Source organism: Drosophila sulfurigaster, chromosome 2R (genome assembly GCF_023558435.1).
Source record: "Drosophila sulfurigaster albostrigata strain 15112-1811.04 chromosome 2R, ASM2355843v2, whole genome shotgun sequence".
NCBI classification, from domain to species: Eukaryota; Metazoa; Arthropoda; class Insecta; order Diptera; family Drosophilidae; genus Drosophila; species Drosophila sulfurigaster.
In genome coordinates, this window is record NC_084882.1 from 23,477,239 (window position 1) to 23,498,125 (window position 20,887).

At 41.4% G+C, this 20,887-nt stretch overlaps 3 protein-coding genes across 3 annotated transcripts in view; 1 reads left to right on the top strand and 2 right to left on the bottom strand.

The window, feature by feature from the left end:
* Positions 1-318: 318 nt before the first annotated feature.
* Positions 319-1,725, top strand: LOC133837342 (glutamate--cysteine ligase regulatory subunit). The gene has a single exon (XM_062268063.1). It carries the CDS (start codon positions 476-478, stop codon positions 1,340-1,342), a length of 867 nt encoding a protein of 288 aa, XP_062124047.1. The 5' UTR covers positions 319-475; the 3' UTR covers positions 1,343-1,725.
* A 1,909-nt stretch (positions 1,726-3,634) lies between these two features.
* The window catches only part of LOC133837486 (uncharacterized), a 37,582-nt gene continuing 20,329 nt past the window's right edge, over positions 3,635-20,887 (bottom strand). Inside the window, 10 exon segments of the mRNA XM_062268263.1 lie at positions 3,635-6,891; positions 6,893-6,991; positions 6,993-8,589; positions 8,651-8,861; positions 9,660-9,866; positions 10,028-10,252; positions 10,328-10,370; positions 10,372-10,466; positions 10,564-10,667; positions 11,462-11,540. Of these exon segments, the coding sequence (XP_062124247.1) occupies positions 6,091-6,891; positions 6,893-6,991; positions 6,993-8,589; positions 8,651-8,861; positions 9,660-9,866; positions 10,028-10,252; positions 10,328-10,370; positions 10,372-10,466; positions 10,564-10,667; positions 11,462-11,540 (3,461 nt within the window). The 3' untranslated portion in view covers positions 3,635-6,090.
* Positions 13,107-16,051, bottom strand: LOC133837491 (uncharacterized). The gene is made up of 2 exons (XM_062268270.1): positions 14,564-16,051; positions 13,107-13,325 (listed from the first exon to the last, which is right to left on the bottom strand). The coding sequence occupies exons 1-2, from the start codon at positions 15,279-15,281 to the stop codon at positions 13,255-13,257; spliced, it is 789 nt and encodes a 262-aa protein (XP_062124254.1). The 5' UTR covers positions 15,282-16,051; the 3' UTR covers positions 13,107-13,254.

Consider the following 20,887-nt stretch of genomic DNA (forward strand, 5'->3'; position numbering starts at 1 on the left):
TACGTAGCAAATATACAGCAACTTATCGATAACATTTATGTCATTCTATTGTGAACTTGTACATAAAAACGATATTTCGCTGATGCAGTCAGTCAGTCAGTCAATAAAAGATAATACATTTAATACCATTAAAAATTACAAAAGTAAGAAACTGAGGTCAAAGTTTTCAATTTTTCAATAAAAATATTCCATAACACATTAAAAGTGTAACCATGTCAGTTGTTTCATTACGGTATATTTAGTATAATTAGCTACCACAAATAGTGCATTTACAAATGAGGACTGCGGTCACTTTGCTGCCGTTGCACTTATTTCTTATTTAAGTGCCGTTGTGCACGGTTGTCGGAACAAAACAGAAACACAGACCGACGAGACGAGTGCTATTGTCGCCCACCTGAGATTGTGTGTGTCGCTTATCTACAAACGGGAATTGCATTAAAAAAAGAGAAGAAACAACACTACCAATTACTACAACATGATACCAACAGTAACGAAAAACTACCAGAACGTGGTAATCAGCACTGGCAACATCATCAACAACGAACTGGGCCAACGCAAATCCAACGAGGAGCTCTACGATGGCCTCAAAATCACACTGCACAGCGATCCCAATGCCGAGCGCGTGGTGGTCGAAATCGACAAGTTGCATGGCCGCGTGCTCTGCGCCACCCAAGAGCTGAACAACAAACTGACGGAGAACGGCCGCAATGAGATAAGCATTGGTGCAAAGATATTCCTCAACAGGCAGTCGACAGAATGCGTTCAGGAGGCCGTCGATGCGCTACTCAACATACTTAATGTGACGCATGTGGACAACGTGGTGCTCGCTTACCATCCCAATGTTGTCAACGCAACGCAAGCGACCACAACACAAGTCAAATCGCCCTGCTCTGAGGGAAATGCCAGCACCACACCAAGCGAGGGCTGGAGTCAACGCAATGGAGAGAAGGGCATCGCCGAACTGAAGGTGCTCTATAAGCAACTGGAGCAGTATGCACAACAACAGAAGATCAAGCAGTTGGGTATCGCGGATCTGGATGCCAAGGCGCTGCAGGAGTTGCATTCGCAAGCCGAGGTGCCTCCAAGCATTGCCCAGGTGAATCTGGCGGCCTGCTGTGTGGTGCCAGCGGATCTTCAGGAGTTCTGCAAGGAGCACGAGCTGGTGCTCAATACCCACAGTGATCCCGAGCTGCTGCTGCCCGAGGAACAGTTCGATGGCCTGGCGCCCGGCTACACAATCGATTGGTCACTTCGTTATCAGGTTCATGTTCGTTGTCGTGGCGTTCTCACTGCCAAGGGTTACATTGTTGGTGCCTCGAAGCCAAGTCAGGCCAATAATTGAACTGGAAGCGGATGAGGATGATGAGGAGAGCAGACTTGTATTTGTTTGTTTGTATTGGCATAGTTCAAAGGTGAATTTTATAGTATATATGGTATATATATTATACATATATATGTAGAGCAAGAGATATTGTATGCACAACGTACGCAAATGTATGTATGTATTTTCTATGTACATCTCATGTACGTTGCTTGTATGCGTCTATGTAATACTTATGTACTTATTGTTTGTTATACAAAACCACGAAAAAAATGAAAGAAAAAACCCAAGCGAAACTGTAAGCGAAATGGCATTCGCTTCTCTTCTTCAATTGAATTCGATTGTGAAAAGTTTTCTGCTATTGTTTTTTTTTTATTGAATATAAACAATTTTTCTAAAACGAACACAGCTTTTGTTTATTGTTTATTGGGATATCGTTCGGTTTGGTTTAGGGTCACAAAAGTACGCATATTACATGTGTGCGCATATTTGCGTGATTAATACGTATGTAAATAAATAAAAGTATGCAACCGGTTTTGTGAGTGTGTGCTCAACTCAAATCAAGTATACGTCGAGTAACACTCGTTATCTTAATTTCTAAGGGCGCCCGCCTCGCGTAATACGAGTTGTTACACATCATGTAACTAACATCATACACACAAATATACTATATACATACATGCATATATTGTGTATATTAGTTATGACCCTTTTGAGTCAGACCCTGCAACATGTCTGGCTTTGAGTTCAAAATCACGTGGTGTTGAGCGCACAATGAGGCTTGTCATTATTTTAAATTAATAGAATGACAACAACAATCGCACAACTAATTGTGTGTAGTATAGAGGCAAATAAATATTTCAAATATATTACCGGAGGTGCTACCGATAGTCTCAAAACCCCCTCGCGTAAGTGCGAGGCTCGTAAAATCGGCAAAAATATAAATAATATGGCTAGTCTAATAATAATAATAAGTTAACTGCCTTGGCAATATATATTTGACAATATATTTGAATCGCAATCAGCAAAGGAAGGCACTTCAGCTTTATTACACTTAAGGTTATATATGGCTGCTGATTGAGTGTAGCGTATTTTCAAAGTCGCTGTGACTGAACTGAGCGAAAGACCATTGTTGTTGGGCTGGATGAATGCATGCGGCAGCAATACGCCAATAAACCAAAGACCTTGCCCCGCTAATACACATGAGATGTATTCATATACGTGTGTATATCGTGTGCATGTGTGTGTGCGTGTGTGTGTGTGTGCTGTGGCATTTAGTTTCTAATCGAGTGGTGGCAAGTGGTGTCGTCATCGCCAAAGGCTTAATTAGACACATACTTTGTAAGTACATGGTAAGTAATTGTGGTGAAATTCATTGAATTTATATCCATATGCACAAATAAACCACTTTTCTCTATACATATAGTATCCCATAATCCATGTGTTTGTCTGTTTGTTCTAAAAACACGACAACAGGCAAATGTCCAAAACAGACTCGAAAAAAAAATCGAAAATTTTTTTCACTGCCCCGCTGTGTGTACAGCGACTGCGACTGCAGCAGAGGCAGCGGCAGCGACTGAGCCAGAGACTGCGACGTCGTCATGACTTGCTTTTCTAATGACCTGCGCGCGAGCGAGATGGCAATATGCCGCTGCGTAATGTGTGCAAATGAGTCAGACGATAGTTGGATTGCGTTTATGCAGCGATCGTTTTGTTTGTGTTTGGTCTTGTTTGGGGGTCAATTTATAGAAGCGACTGGAAATCACTTGCGTTTTATTTCGTCACGGGAAGAGAACGATGACGCATAGACGAGTGTCAACTGCGAAACTTCCCACGGAAATCACACGGAACCAGTTGCCTTACTTCCATATACTTAAATTTGTGTTAACAGATAAATATTACTTTGCATGTGGGAACTTGAGCTGCTATCAAATCGGCCGAGTGCAGGTGATATATGCGATTAGGTGGGTGTGCGTGTTGTGTGTGTGTGTGTGTGTGTATCAGGAAATTGTGATATGATAGAAAGGCCTCGAATCTAAAGAGGCTCTTATCATTGTGATTACGAGCGGTAATTTGAGATTTCAGCTGAAAAGTCAACAACAAATTCCATTTGATTCAATTGCAGATTGTGTCACTCGTCGTATACTTAATATTTGTGATTAATTGTAGTATACAGCTGAGATTTCATTGCATTCTATTTATGTTCTGCATGACTACAGACCGTTCATTGTATTGCGGGTGATCCTCTGGTGGAATTATAGTTAAGTGTGCATTGATGTGTTGCGATAAATATTAATAAATAATAGAAGCCAGTTTCGAAATGACACCATAACAGTTATTAAGTCTTTATTTAAATTAATTGAATAAGTATGCTTTGTATCGAGCATAACTCCTCCCATCATTTGCTTTACACATTTCTTCCTACGTTTCCAGTGTCTCTAAGATAATGCCGTGTATTTCATACAATCATCATTGCATTTGTTGCATTTGTTTTCTTTTTGTTATTGTTGTTGTTGTTACATATTATGGCTGTTGTTGTTTAGTTGTTGTACATAGTTAACACACACCAAAATACACAAAACAGAATCGATTAGGATTGTTTAACATGCAGTTAGTACGAGAGAGTATGAGTTTAACACTTGATAAGAGTTTTACTATCTTATTCATTTACTTAGTTGTTGGGTCAGTGTTTAGTCTAAAGACATTTTTAGCTAATCTACAAACATGTATTATGCATATACATACATACATTCATATATATTTATTGGTTTAAATATACATACTCGTATATATTTAGCAACTACTTAATCGTACATACATCAACTCTCTCTGTCTCATTATATAATTTATTACTGGGCACATATGTATAAATCTTTCTATATACATATGCATACTCGTATTCGAACCTTTAATATCTCTTAATTAATTTAGTTACAATTAGATTGCGTCATTAACTAATCTCACCGACATAAATAATACTCTTTTTTTCGATAAAAACTTCTTGGTTTCAGTTTTTTTGCAGAAAACCAATTGATCTCTTTGGGGACGGACGGCGACTTGTTTGACAATTTAGATTGTTTAATTATGCTTACCAAACGACAATAACAATAGTTAACTAAATCTAGAAATTAAATTCGAATTGTATTTGTTTTTTGGGAGCATTCGTTGTTGTTCTTTTGCTGCTGATAATTTGATCAATTGAACTGAGCAGATGTATTCATATTTGTTTTTTTTTAGGGATTGCTAATTCCTAGCTATTTTCGTTGCTGATCCTTGACTGACTGTTGTTGAACGCATAATAAAAAACTTTATCAAAATTGTTTAGCCATTCAAAATGAATAAATATTTACAAAAAACATTGTTTTGGTCTTAGTCTCTGAACAGAGATGCGATTATTACGTTTATCATTTTTATTTTATGGACTCATGATGAGGTTGCCGTCAATTTCAAAGTTTTTGCTTTCATCGCACGCAAATCAATAAAATATAATATTTAGATGTTACAGTTGTAAGTGTAGTTATCATATTGAACCGAGAGGAAACATTTAACGTTTTGTTCAACTACCATTTTTTTGTACAGTAAAGACATAGACTTGAAGAACTGCAGCTAATTTACATGTACATCTATTTATAATATGTGTAATTAGTTCTAGACATCAACTAACTTGTCACATTTAGATAGGTAAAGTTAATGGGAAACTCACATAGATACAAATACTTCTATCATAGTATATGGATGGAGGTGCTTCAAATGAGGAAGAAGGACATGCAGAAGACAAGCAACAAAAATATTAAAGATCGAAACAGAAAAACATCTGGACTAGTTTGCGGCGCTTTGATAGATAGTCTAATCTATAATATAATATCATTTTTTCATCTTCAACACTTAATTGTGCCAATCTAGATATATATTTTTGTTTTTGTAAATATTTTGTAACTTTAATAGTTCATAGTTTATTTGTTTACAGCTAAAATACATATGTATGTTTTTCTTTTTGTGCACTCCGAATGGAATAGTTATCATTAACGAACACATACACACATCAAGAGAGAGTGAGAGATAGAGTGAGGGAGTGAGTGAGATAGAGAGAGGGTTATTACACTTTAAAACGTTGTTTATTGACATTTGTTCAATAATACTTAATTCTGGTTGCTTGTCTTGCAATTCTTGATATTTAACAGTAGCGACCGTTAATACACATTGTTGTAATACAATAATTTATATATTTATGGTAATAAAAAATCCGTGCGCCTAAAAATGCCACAAAAATACAATCAAAACATTTTGTTCTTGTTTACTAAACTACAAAAATACATCATAGTACGATAAAAATACATACACATATACATACATCTAGTTAGCTATGTATATGTAGTGTTTTATTATATATATATATCATATATTGGTGTAATCGGTTGCACTTAAATCAAGCCATCATCATCTTCTAGAAAAACTAACAACAATTCATCATTCTTTATGTGCTATATGTACATCATATATGTGTGTGTGTGTAGTGTGTGTGTGTGTGTATGATGTAAAACTATTCAAAATATATAATAATACCATTTTCATAATGCATAATTTGTTGTCATTTTGCATACATATAACGCAATGTATGAAATTCAGTCTAATTTGGGGAATTGGTCGTCGAACTTTGTCTGGGAAGAGGCAACTAAAGAAATCCAACAACAATACAAGTCTGTCCATGTGTAAGAGTGTGTGTGGCTGTGTGAGTGGTTGTGTGTGTGATTGACTTATATTCTACACATCTAGATCAAATGCGATTTGCGATTCGAGTGCTCAATGGCTGCGAGTAGCTCGTGCTTCTGCCGCACATAAAGACGCCCCTTCTTCCAGGGACTCTGCAGCTGCAGCGGCTTAAAGTCATCGCGCAGGCAACGCTCTCGGGCTCCAATCACTGCGACCAGGCAGAAATTGTCCAGCATATCGGCGCTGTAGATGGGTCCCTTGCTGCCCTTCAGCACCGCTGCCATGTTGAGCTGCTTCACGACCAGATTGATGACCTCCCGTGCCGTTGTCTTTGGGGTCACATGCAGCTTGAGGCTGGTGCCGCTGGCCAAGCCCGTGTTGTAGGCGGTGTACACTTGGATGATGCCCGCACCCGTCGAGCTCTGCTCGGCATTCAGGCTGGAACAGCTGGCCGTGTCCTCTTCGCTGCTCTGATGCACCAGACTCTTGGTCGACGATGCCTTCGAGGTGCTGGCAATCGGTTCTTCACTGCCCACGGGCTTTAGCTCTGGCTGCAGCGCAGAGAGTGAGCTCTTCAAATAGAGTCCACCTTCGCGTAGATTCGCACTCGAAGCAGCCTTCACTTTGTACTCGGCAGCAGGCTTCAAAGGTTTGTGCTCCAAATCGGTGGCAAAGGCGCCGCTGCCCGTCCGCAGCGAGACACTCGAGCCTCCCAAATATGGCGCCGAGCTGGAGCTGTGCACAGTGATCAGTGGCGTGGGTATGGGACCAATGTTGGAGCTGGTTCTCTTGCGTTGCGCTGTGGCGGACGCCGGATGTCGCAGCGCCTCGGCCAAGGTGTCGTCGGACCGCGAGGGGGGGCAAGGCAAAGACGCTGCTGCTGCCATCGGAAGCGGAGTCGGCGGCGGAGTAGAAACTGCGCGCTGTGTAGGCGGAGCTCACAGAGTCGCCGCTATTTTTTGCGCAACGAAACCTCAGAGCTGGTGGATGCCGCATACTCATTGCTGCTCACTTGCAGCAACTGTTGTTGCTGCTGTTGTTGGTGTTGCTGTTGTGGCTGCTGCTGTTGTTGTTGCTGCTGCTGTTGGGTTGGCTGCTTGTCGACAGCATCCACAGCCACAGGCGTTAGCACGCTATGTCCTAGATTCGTCTCGGACTTTGAATGCTCCGGCTTGCCCTGTCGCTCGGCATCATCATTCGCTCCCGGTCCCGGCCAGCTGCCACGCCCCGTCTTGTTGAACTTGGACTCGCGCAGCGGCAACTGGAGCAGCTGTTTGCCCGTTGTTTCGTCGCCACGCACATGCGCAAACTCGAGAATGTCGCGCATGGGCAGCGAGGATTGAGCATGCTTATTTCTGGCGTAGGCCACAACATCCATGAGCCAGCGTACGCTCTTCCACACAAGCGTCAAATTGGCGCTCAGATCCTGCAGCGTGGCCAATCGCTCCTTGGCCGCCTGCAGCTCGCTGCTGGAGAAAGCCTCGCGATGCGAATGCGTTGCCATCGCCGTGTCCAGCTCCAGAATGCACGAGAGACGCGCATACTTTTGCACAATCGCTGGCTGATAGGTGCGCAGGTGAATCATCTCGAAGGCCTGAATACTCAGGCTGGCCAGATCATCGCGCTGTAGCAGCAGCTCCGACTGTCCGGGCACTGCGCATGAAGCCTCCACCGAGGGACACACGATGAGGAAACTAATGTCCCGACTGTGTTCAATCACCTCAACGTCGTAGAGACGATGCGTTGTCGCATCGGCTGGCTTTATGTTCATGCTGGCAAAGAGTCGATGCATTGCATTGCTGAGATCGATCAGAAACAGACTCTGCACCTCGGTCGCAGCATTGTTCCCATTCCCATCGCCGGGTGCACTAAAGTCCAGGCGCAAACGCATCGGATCTCCATCACTGCGATGCAACGCCTGCCATTCCTCGGCTGTGATGTGACTGTTCTCACGCACCTTACAGTGGGGCAGCACATTGGGCGTCTTCACCGGCACCACGATCTGTATTTGATCCATTGAGGCCTGCATCTTCAGGTAGCCCAAATAGAGACCCGGTTCGAGGCGTTGCAGAGCTGCCTGCTGATAATACAGCTGATCGCCAATGCTGGAGATCAACAGCTCATTGATATTGTAATCCTCGTGCAGTGCACCGAGTTTCTTCTGCAATTTGCTAACCGGCAGCCAGCGTGAGTTAAGTATGGAAACCGTCTTCTGGCTCTTCACCGACTGCACACAAGTCAACACCACAGTTCCTTGCGCATCGCGCAGTGGTTTGTAGTACAGCTGCCCCAGATCGGTGATGCCCAGCGCGGATTGCATTTGACAGACGGCCGACAGCAGTTTGGTGCGAAAGTGCACCGGTGAGGTGAGATTGCGTTCCATATCCGAGCGCAGCGATTTCACATCCTCCCACGTGCAGGCAACCTTCATTAGCCAATAGTAGTCGATGTGGAGTGCACTCGGATACGATTCATCGATCTCAATGACGGGTGGAAAGTCTTCGCTGGTCACCAGCACCTTGTCATCGCAGTGCACAATGCAGGCGAAGTAGATGCCCCTGTGGAGAGTATATCAAATTATTAAGTATACGCAACATAAGCAAGTTAAGTTTTTCTCACCGTCGCAGCGTCTTTTGAAACTTGGAGGTCACTGAAAATAGCTGTTTGATGGTGGTTTTCTTTTTGGGATTCCTTCGTTGCACGCTGCCTGGATCCAGTGTGAGCTCGGAGACATCTGCAGGACGCGCCAACCGCACGGCGGTAAACAAGTTGTCCAAAATGCGTTGCCGACCAAAGAAGCGATCTTCACGGTTATCCAAATCGCGCCAGGCTAGAGATATAGATAAAGATATTCATGAATAATGTGCAAATATGAACAGATAGCGTGTGGATTAAAGTACAGATAAATAGATGGAAAGTTTTTATCTTGTCTTGTCGGACTTATAAACTTATATATAGAATATATTTTAGATTAAAGATAATGAAATAAGTGTATAAACTAACAATTAAGAGATAAACTTGGATATAGAATATACTTTAGCTTAAAGATAATGAAATAAGTTTATAAACTAGCCATACAGACACTTAGATATATATTTTGTTAAATTTCTAGGCATATGAAAATTAAGATGTGATAACTGAACAGATTTGAAGATAGTATGAAAATTAATATTAAAATATACATAGATTGATGTGAAGCTGATAAAAACATATTCTTTCTATAATATATATATATATAGATAGTGAAATGCTATATGTATATGACTAAAGTAGATAAAGATATAGAAAGAAAAATACAAATCAATAAAATGATTCTTAACTGCACAGATGCATTTGTTACTTAGTTAGATTTACAGATTAAATAAATAATATATTAATAAGTAAGATAAAAACATATAAACATAGACTAATAGACAAAAAAGGTAGATACAGATATAACATACATATATAAATTATTATTAGATATATTAAAGTTGCTTTTTGCGCAACGTCATTGTGACGAGGGATGACTGTCAAGAGTTACAAAATAAATTAATATCTCTACACATTTACAGATAGTCATAGATAAAAAAAGTACACAGATCGATGATAGATAAAAATCTAGCTACTGATATAATCGTCAACTCACTTGAGGGCGCTACGCTGGCGGGCACTGAGTTTAGATAGTTGCCCCAGCCCTTGACATTGCCGCATGCAGCGCGGAGGAAGTAACGCCGTCCCTGAGTGAGGCCAGAGATGTTGCACTGCGCACCCATGGTGCCGTGGAAGCTAATCCAATCGAGCAGCTCCCGCTCGCCGACCACATTGTTGAAGTCCGCGCGTGTTGACCATTGAACTGCGGTTAACAAGCGAAACGTCAAATCAAAGCAAACCAAATCCCCAAACCAACCCTAGGCAACCGCAAATCTGTGGTTGACCTCAGGCATATGCACATCCGCTGGTCATGGCCATGGGAATGCGAAAACGCATGAGAATGAGATTTGCAAGTGGTTTTACCTTTGAATTTAGTTCCGATGGCGCCCTCGAATGGTTCTAGTATTTGCAAGCTGATGGAATTGTCACCGGTGACATCGACCACCACGGAAGCAGGCGCATCTGGTGGCCTCGCCTGATCCCAGCCGAGGAGCATGCGACGCAGCCCCTTCACCCGACGCTCCCAAATGCCAATCTGCTTATCCACCTCGTTGCCAGTACAACCGGTGACCGAAGAACCCGTATTGCCTGCGAAAAAGATAATTCCAATGAATATGTGCTTCAATTAGAGATGTGAAGAGGGCAAGCAGCCACAACACTCACCAATTATGATGCTGGATATCGATGGACGCGATTGGAAGACGGGGTGGACACAGTCCCTCCGGTCCGCTGAGATCATGTATACGTGACTCGGCATCTTTGAGCAGACCATTGAGCTTAGTGCCAATGCTTTCCACGGAAACTACACACAGCGCAAAACAACAGCAATCGAGAGGGATTAACAAAAGTCATCATCAATGGCTTATCATTGGACAATCAAACTCTACTCGCACACTTACACTGAGAGCCCTCGAGAGCGCCATGCTGCAAGAGCATCTTGGTCATGGAGCGATTATTGCTGAGTACCGCCACATCCAGTGCCGAGAGTCCATCCGTATTGATGCTGTGGATTACAGAGAATTTGCGTTGTATAAGTGCAGCAATTAACCAGGCAGCAAACTTGCCAAGTTTGTATTAAAGCTTTTCGAAAATTAATTGGCATTACAAGAATATATTTTGTTATTATACTTTAATAAAATTGAAAGCATATGCTTTTGAAAAAGAAAAGGGTTATTCACATTAAACTGCCGGAAAAATTAGAATTACAATCCATTGCTACAATTTAATAATAGTTGATTAAGTTCTCCATTGCAAATAGATTTATTATTCTACCATATGAAGATCTAATTCTGTATCGGTCTGTTGGAGAAATTAACTAGACATATTCGAAGGGACATTACGTAAAAAGAAAATGTATTTAATTTTCAGAATACAGCTATAATTTTTGAAATTTTTCATTGCATAGATTGATATCTATATCGTACCCACAATATCTATTACTACCACCACCCATACTCTTTAGTAATGATATAAAAGATATCTCTGTCCGACATTTTAATATATTCTACTTTTTTGTAACTTCGAATTAAATGTCAGCACAAAAAGCCAGAAAGAGCAACTGAGGTCTTCATGCTAAAATGAATTTCTGATATTTATCTCTATTGCAAGTTTGATTAAATCTTTAATGTTTTAGAGTTGACCAAAAAGATTTTTTACACAAGAATATCAATGATATTACTACAATCCCTAAAGTTTAACAATGGCTAATCGAGTTTAGCTTATATTTGAAAATAATAAATTTTTAAAGGCCAAATGAAAAAAATAACTAAGAACTTTAATCATTAACTGATTTATTACCTATTGACATCGACATCCGTGGACTCCAGTATAGTGCGTGCCTTGTCCAGATGTCCATTCTCCACGGCTGAAAAGAGCGCTGTGAATGCAAGAAATGTGGGTTAGATAAAGATTGATTTATGCTATTCGATTAGAATGATTAGATAAGATAGATTAAGAGATTAGAGTTGCAGTTGCAGTTGCAGAGTTGAAGAGATTTTAGCGAGCAGTGCGTCGTCGTGTGCCTACCATGTAAGTGCAGATTACTTTGGGTCAGCTTATCCAGCTGTGCCTGGGCAAGCTTCAGCTGCTTCTTGGTCATTTTACTGACACGCGGATGCGGCGTATTGCCCGAGGCAATCTTGGAGCGGAGTTGCACCTGGGCAGCGGCAGAGTTTAGTTTGGAGCGCAGCTCCACAGGCTGACGATTCACCGTGAGTTGATATTGATTGTTCGAGGATGTGTTTTCATCGACAGCATCAACGGCCAGCGAATGCTCCTCCAGCAGTTCGGGCGAATGATCCTCGTGCTCGTCACGCAACTTGGCATTCTTGGGCTGCGAGTGGCGGGAGATGCAGAGCTGTGGCTGCCCGGACATGACGGTGGCAGGCGTGGCGTGTGGCGTGGAGTGATGCACCTGCTGAGGAGGCAACAGGAATTCCATCTCTCGCAGATCCTGCGAGGTGCACGAGATCGCAGTCCGCAGCTTGGCTACCGCTGCATGCTGCGACAGCTGCTCCGACCACCGAAAGGCGCTGCTCGGTGGCGATAGCAAGGCAGCTGGATAATAGGTGGGATAGTTGTCCTGATTGTTGTTCTCCTGATACGATGCGTTGCTTTTGTCGCGCAGTCTCACAGACTCAAAGGTATCACTTTCACTATGTTTGTTGTGGGGCAGTAAGTTGTCTGAATGGTGAGGGGGGAGAGCGAATTCATTTGGTGGGGAGGGAAGAAATCATAAGTGAAAAAATGTTGTAAATAAAAAGCGCTTTTAATTAAAATGAAAGTTAAACAGAAATTATGCATAAATACTATTTACAAAGAGTGTGTAAACATAACCAACTGCCCGATGTTTGAGTATGTGTGTGTCGTTGTGTGTTGTTGTGTGTAGACGATAATTGCGCACAATTGCAATTAATTAATTAATTATTAATCACAAATGCTCAACGCTATTTCGCATTTTTGCCTTTGTTTGTTTGCTTTGCGTTAAATGACCGAATGACCAAGCCAATTACCTAGATTATTTATGCACGAATATGTTTTTTGAGCACAGCGTTTTCTGTTATTGTATGGGAGTGTGTTGTAAGTGGGTGTAAGTATGTTGTGTGTGTGTGTTATGTGTGTGTAACATGCACTTAAGCAGCGCTTGATTAGAGAGATGGCCAAACAAATAGCGAATGGATATATAAAGTGAACCCACCTAACCGAAAAGCAAGCTATTAAGAGATGCAGTCCCTCTTTTCTATTCCCATTCCCATTCCCAACCCTCATCCAATTCCAATTCCAATGGCAACCCACATCATGCTCTTAATTAAGCGAGTAATTTGGAGGCCAGTCTTTAATTGGCCCACAAATGTGGGTGGCTCTTGCACGCTTACCATCGATTGTGGCATAGTGACTGTTGCTGCTGTTGCGCTGACTTCGACCTGGCGATGGCAACGTTGCCATCATCGTCATCGTAGCAACGGGAGGAGCAACTGAGGCAGCAGTTGACACGCTTGTTGGCGACTTGAGCTGACAGAACTTGGTGAGCTCGTTGAGCGTGTGAAACGATTTCTGGCGTATGAAAACCGCCGGCGAGCGCAGGCAGCTGCTCATCTGCAGCTTCTGCGGCGTTGAGCCACTGCTGTTGTTGCCCTTGTTGTTGCTATCGATCTGGTAGCATCTGCAACATCATAATACCATTAATGTCGCATTCGTCCCAATCCGAAAACTCCGGCAAAATGTTTACCGATTTATGTTTATGTACGAGTATTTCTGTATTGTGTGGTTTGCCTCGCTCAAATTGAATATTTAATTATAGGGATTGTTATGGGATTGCTGGCATTTAAGTATTTATCCATTTGACCATTTGGTCATGTAACCGTTGTAACCCAACAACAACAACAACAACAACAACAACAACCTTGGCCAAAAGTGCCAAACAAATGCCATTGTTGCCGCTGATTAACCCATTTAAATGGCCAACGGGTTTTTTGGGCATGCCAATCAATACTCTGATTGCATTCATAAATTGTGCAGAAATCTAGAATTTTGGTTATTCAATGCCGATTTGGCATTGACATAGAATATTTAATGAAATCAGAGAAACTTTTGGCACGTTTTCGAATAATTAATTTTGGAATTATGAAATTTCATAAAATTGTGATATTTTACGAGAACGCAACGGAAAGTGAAGATAATTTGATAATGGATTTGTGCAACAGTTAAATTATACTGAATGGATTTTATCTTTTTATAGAGTAGGATTTCATCACTTAAGCGAAAGCAACTCAGAGAGAACCTTTTAAAGATAATTTCACACATAACAAAAGCCAGATCAAATCAATACTCTGCGGCCATAACTAATGCAGGAAGAATGATTAAAGAATGTATCATTTACAGGTAAAGAAGAGAAACCCTTAAGTTCGAACCTCATTCACGTCACAATTATTGTCACCTTCATCCCTATCAAGGATACTTTGTAATTATCAGAGTTGAATCTTTCACAACGACTTTTTGATATATATAAATGCATTTATGTAAATACAATATATGAGGAATTTACGACCTTTTATATAGAATTCCTTTTCAATCGCATTACGAATATAAAATTTCCCTACATACAAAAAGAGAGTTCGGTTAAAGCAACATTGTGGACTGCTTGCAAGCAGTTCATTGACAAATCCACCGTGTGAAACCGACTTAGTTTCAGAGTCTTTGACGGGACAACTTGATTGATGCTCATCGAGTTGATTGACACAGCTGATTGACCTGAATTTCAGCACAAAATCGCACAAAAATGTCGTTAAAATGCTTTTAGCCACAAACACATTAATCTATGCACTTTACTACACAACAAAAAAAGTGAATTATGCAACTGTTTGAAATGCAAATCGAATGCTTAGCTGTTCAGACACCTACGACTGTTCAGATATGGCATCGGTTTCCTTATGGTGGCTGTGCGCATGCGCGTTGATCCATAGATGCCCTGCTGGGCGTGTCGTGTGATGTCTGCCAGCACTGAATCCGTTTTGTTGTTCTTCGGCGACTCAATGCACAGAGTGCGCTCCAGATCCGAGTCGAGTGTGGCCTGCGGTGCCAACTTGGGACTGCGACAGTAGCTCTCGGGTATTTGCAGTAGTTTGCATGCCTTGCGTGGCAATGAAACGCCAACGGGCAGCGACGACATCAGCTGCTCAATGCCAAGTTCATGATCGGAGTGCTGCATGGCTGATTTCTTGAGCGGCACAAACTCTCCCTTCACTTTGGTTACCACGGTAACCGCATCGATGTCCTGCCACAAACGCAACGCTTTCACAACTTTCGATTTATGCAGAGCTCTTTTACTGTTGGTGTTGCTGTTGCTGTTGTTGCCACTGCGACTGCGTGAATGCAAATGGGCGCGCAGCTTAAAGGGCGATTGCATCGCCAGGGCGGGGCTATGAAGTTTGCTCTTCAGACGCCGCAGGGAGGCACGCATCGAATGTGAGCGACTCAGTGCTGGCAGCTCGTCCTCATTCTCGTTCTCATCCTGTTCGCTGTCGTTGTTGTTATCAAGAAACTGCTGTTGTTGTTGTTGCTGTTGCTGCTGCTTCTCCTTCAGCTTGGCATAAGTGCTCATGGCACGGCGACGTTCCATATTTATGGCTGCGCTTTGCTACGCTTGATTGATTAATTTTCATTAAAAAAAACAATGAAAATGCTTGAACACATTTTTCACATATTTTTCACTGCTTTGTTTTGATTTCGTTTTTTCCCCGTTTCACAGTTTCGGCGTTTTATGGTAGGATTTTCCGTAGTGCGCGTTGCTCTCTGACAAAATGTGAACTGAGGCAGCAGCCCGAAAGTGATTCGATTGTCAACCCCGGTAGGACCCTGAACACGCTCTCTCTCTCTCTCTGATTATCGCTCTCCGGTTCTCCTTTCGACTTATGCATGTGCTGTACATAAATTATGCACTCAATCTACAGGGTTAGGTAGCCTCTGTCTCTCTCCCTCTCTCAACGCTCAACGCTCAACGCTCAACTCTCGATTCAACTACCTAACCCCTGAGGAAATATCACTCGCTCCGCTCTCTCACTTGAAATGGACTTGATCCCTGATTTATATAGTCAGCGTTTGCTTGTTTTTTAAATTTAGCCGGCAAGTACTCGCTGTACCTGCGGCCTTTTTGTTTCACAGGAATTCCTGCTTAGTCCTTCCTCCTCCCATCTTCCGTCGCGCGTCTGCCAACGCGCTAAACAATTAAGGCGGCATTTCCGAAATCGTAAACCTAACAAATAAGTTGCTTGTCTGCCTGTCTGTCAGCAATGCCTTAGTCGTTCTTGTTGTTCTTGTTGTTGTTGTAGGTGTTTTGGGGCTGTCTTCGAGTTGTGCGCTGATTTATCGAGCGTGCCGCACTCGGCACTCCGCACACAGCATTGTCATCAGCTGTGGCACTGAATTGAAAATAACAACGGGCAACTGGCAACTGGCAATGCGCACTTGGAATTTTCAAGTGGCAACACGACGCGGCACCGATTAGCCCAATGCGTAAAAGTGAAAGCTAATTGGAAAGAGGTTACCCTACTCTAGGGTGGCACTATTTCGCAATCAAGTTGGTAACAATTTGCACCCTGAAAATTTCCCTTTTGCTCGCATAAGTAGACTGTAGAATATTTTGCATATTTCCTAACTAATTCTGCACTGTTGTCAAGCGCACCTCTTGTTGCTCAGCTCTGACAGCTGTAATATGTTAATTTGGGGGGAATCATAAGTCTTGTCACTGCAATTTCTGGACGATCCCAAACCGGTTGCCGTGACATGTGGCCGGGATGTCCATTCTCTTGCTAATTTTAGACATTGTCTCATCATTCGCATGCATAAGTAACTAAGCAGACTTGGTAATAAATGAATGCTGTGTTTGGGCAATAATATCAACATTTAAACACAACATGTGAATAGTTATGTTTACGACGAAATCATTTCTTCATTGTTTTTCGAAAAAAAATCTACACGGTGTTTGTTTTTGTTGTTGTGTTTGTGCGAGGTCAGTGCCGGCGGCTAAAAGTCCGACTCGAAATTGAAAATACAAAATATTTCGAGCTCGAAAACAAGCTTGATATTTAGTGTGACGCATTCATCGCTTCGCTAGGTCTAATAAGAGGGCAGCTCCAATTGCTGAATCACGAATTTCACACAAACACAACAAAGCAAAAGCTAAGCAACAGCAAACATAGATTATATGTGAATAAAGCCATAATTAGGGTCCCAAAGCTGACCTTCAAATCGCGTTGACAAATACAAACAGAGAGAGAGAGAGAGTATTGTAAATAGCATTAATTTCGAGATAATATTTGCGGCTCAGCTTCGCTTCTTGGAAAACTATTTATGAGTCAAAAGTTAATCAGAACTGTGCGATTATTACAAGTCTCTCATCTCATCGAAAGGTTTCAAATGAGATTTGACATTGAGCGGAACATTTAATCCAGTACAAATTCAATTAATTAGTTAAGCTCGTTTGCAGCTAAGCTCCTGCCTCAGGCCACACACATATTTTTTTGTCTAAGCGGCCTGTCATCACCCTAGCACGTTCCTAATAAACTCTAAGCTTTTTGACAGATATTATCTTCTCTGGGCTCGGCTCGGGCAACTTGACCCCGGCACGAAAGTGAACCCAGAGACCTACTAAACTGTCAATTGCGAGCGTGCAATAAATAAAAATTACTGGTCCATAACCGTTGAAGAGATCCAAGTACTTGCTGCAAACAGCTGCAGGCTGTGTGACTAGCAGGTATCCTATAAACTGGATTCTTTTACGAGTATAATATTCTTTAAAATCAAATAACCATAAAAGTTATATATGGTAATAAAATTTAAAGAAAATATTAAGACTGACGCGTAGATATCCTTTAAAACAGTAGTTGGAAAACACGTTTAAAGTTTAGTTAATTGATGACTATCCGTATAATAACAAGACATATTTTCTATTCAAATTCTTCAATCTAATTTAAGTTGTGCATGCTCTTCACACTCATTAATGCTACAGGGTATAAGTATATAGAAGAGCTGTGAGAACATTAAGCTTGCAATTGCATGATAATAAAATTTATGAAGCTACGCAGCGCTAAATTGCCATTGCCCAACATAAATCACAGCGCACTGTCGCTAGCCGAGTCAAAGGTCACATCCCAGGCGTGAGTTGGAAGCCTAGAGAGAGAGAGAGAGAGAGTGTGAGAAAGAGAAGCATGCGCCTTCTTCAAGCGCCAAAACAACTTAATCCACTTAATAGGGGCGACACAGCAGATACTGGGCGATGAGTGCAGGTCCTGCTTGGCTGGCCACTCAGGCGTGAAAACACAGGACAACAGACGACGAGACGAGCCACCGAAAAGCACAAGGGAGAAAAGGAGAAAAGGAGAACGGGAGACGTCAGATCGCATTAAATTATGCCGATTTTATCTTGCATTTCGTGCTGTCATAATTGTCAAATCTACCACACATTAAACCCAAGACAAGCGACGACCGACGAGCGACGACCACTGAGAAAGCATTTTGACTTCATTTAAATAAATTTGTCGCTTCCTCAATAAAACCAACCAAAAAGGCAAGAACTCTAAAGCACTCGGTTCACTGGCTCCACAGTCGACAGTCTTAGAGGGTGAAAGGGGGCGGGAGGGATTCTTTCTGACAGTGTCGGGAAACTGAGTTTAAAGCGACGTAGCAAAAAGCATATTTTATGTCTTTGTAAAATATGAAATCGCATTATGACTGAGAGACAAGTAAAGCAGCTCTCGACTCCCCATTTTTCCCACTCCTCTTTGCATCACACTCGACTTCAGCGGAAACGCCAATTGAATTTAAGTAACAAGACATTATGGATAGATAAATAGTAGTAGAAGAAGACACACACACATACACTCACTGTGTGTGTGCGGATTGAATAAAGGCCAGTGATAAATCTTTTTTCGCTTGACCTTTGTCTCACAATCAGTCGGAGCATTTAATTCTCAGTTCTGTTGGTTTATTCACTTCTCTTCGCTTCGCTTTGCTCTCCTACATTCTACGTTGGCTTATTGTGCCAAATCAGAAAACAGCAAAACTAATGTATTCATATTAATCAGATATGCAAATCGCAGATGCTTCTTGCAGTCCCAAATGAAAATGTGCCACAACCAAAAAAATAAAAACTTTGGATGTTGACAAAAGTAAACGAAGTGTAACAAGAACCGAAATTTTAATGCTCTCACAATTTAGAAGGAGAGTATTAAAGGAAGTTTGTGGATTAAGTTAAATTTAAAGTTGATTGAATAGTCAACAGAAATATAGTATTCATTTAATAAAAAAATTTTTTATAAAGTTTTCAATCTAATTTATGAAGTGAAAAACTAAAACTTTGTTAAATAAAATAATATTTCTTTAAACTTGAACAAATTGTTATGCTTTTAGGTACTCCGATAAAAATCTTTGAATATTTATCAATAATTTATAAACAAAATACAATATATGCAAGCCATCTTCTCCATATGTTTCTTATTTCCTGATAAGCTTTGACTACTCTCTCTGTGTTGAAATGATAATAAACATTTTTTGGTCGGGTCTTCACTTCCTGTGACCGCCCCTAGAATTTTCTCAATTGTTGTTTTTTTTTTATTTAGCCACAATTCCTTTTGCTGCTCTGCGGGAAAACAAACACAAAACCAATAAGCCAGCGTTTAAAATTATGCAAATCGCGCCCGATTTGCACAAAGTTCCCTTTTTTTGTTGGGTATGTGTGTGTGTTTGTGTTTGACGGGTCAAGGCGCAAATCTGGCTTGCATACAAAACCGAAAAAAAAAGGATTTCAATTTGATGTCGACTCTAATTGAAAAGTTTTGCGTGTGTGAGAGAGTGCAGAGTGTGCAGAGTGTGCGGGCCAACTATTAACTTGGCTATTATTACAAGCAAGATATCTGCAGTTAAGGCTGTCAATTGGCCTTTTGTTGACTTGGGGGCCCAGACAAGACCGATGCGGGTCAATTTATGAGCTAAATACAGATTTAAAGATTGATAAAAGGGAAACAATTAAGTGCAGCATAAAATTGATTGGTCACTCGGGTCGAATTTCGAATGTCTACTCGTTGGGAATATGCTCTTTCTTTTTTTGCTGTCCTCCAGTCTGTAACTTGCATGTTTTTGGGTCACAGCAGCCGTGGACCAAATTGTAATATATATAAGCTATATATGTGTGTGATCAGCCCTTTGAACTTTGTGGCTATTAAGTTCAAAAGTCGCACAAGTTTCTTTTGCTGCGATACCATTTGACATATATATGTTATGTGTATATATCTATGACTATTGCTGTCCATTTGCATGTGAGAGTGCGTGTGTGTGTGGTTGCCAATCCGGATGTGTGGGGAATGTGTGTGAGTGTGTGTGTGTGTGTGGGGGGGTGCCCTGCCACATGTGAACGCTACGTGCTAATGGCACACTTTGAGGCCGACAACGGCAACGGCAACGACAACGTGACGAAATGGAACCCAAACTTCAATAGAAGAGAGAATAGAATCGAAATCACAGCAAAGAATGGCCAAGAATTGGCGTGAGGCACAATAACAACAAAGCGTTTTCATTTATATTGTTCGATTTAAAAGATTTTTGATTGATTCAAGGCGCTTATCTGCTGCTTTGTAAAACGATTTCTTTCGCAGCACAACCTTTGAAATCACAGACACACACACACACACAAATGCCATGAAATGAGGTAACCCAAGACAAGACCTTAAGGTCAGAAAGAAAAAGCTGTGACGCTTCCGTTTACCAATTTGCATGGCTCGATTTTTTTGATTAAAAAATTCCAGAGGCAAAGCAAATCAATGAAATCGATGAACAAATGAGACTTCTTTGGTTTTTTTCGTATTCTTAATGAAAGTTAATTGCAAACAGTACTCAGAACGTAACTTGAAACTCAACAGAGCAAATAAGTCATATATAGTGCAGGAAAACAGCGTTTGGAGTCTTGGCATTTTCTTTATTGCTCAAAGAGTTGCCCCAAAGGTGTTATTAAGTTTTCGCTCGTTCACTCTTTCATTTGTACCATTTGCTCTCGGCTGCTGCCTTCAATTGCATTTCAAATTGCTGCTGAGATATTGGCAGAGCACAAAGCAAAATGCAATGCAGCCCACGCATGACGTTACAATTGGCTTTCCTTCGCAGCTACTTGGCATTCTTACTACTCGTATTTGCAGACATTGCATAATACCTGAGTAGACAGTAAACAAACAAAAA

What these genes read in the sequence shown, in the direction of transcription:
- LOC133837491 (XM_062268270.1), bottom strand. Translation starts at nt 15,281, where the DNA reads ATGGAACGTCGCCGTGCCATGAGCACTTATGCCAAGCTGAAGGAGAAG. An exon ending in GATGCCATATCTGAACAGTC is followed by an intron (nt 13,326 to 14,563) that starts GTAGGTGTCTGA and finishes ATGATGTTGCAG; the next exon opens with ATGCTACCAGATCGATAGCA.
- LOC133837342 (XM_062268063.1), top strand. Translation starts at nt 476, where the DNA reads ATGATACCAACAGTAACGAAAAACTACCAGAACGTGGTAATCAGCACT.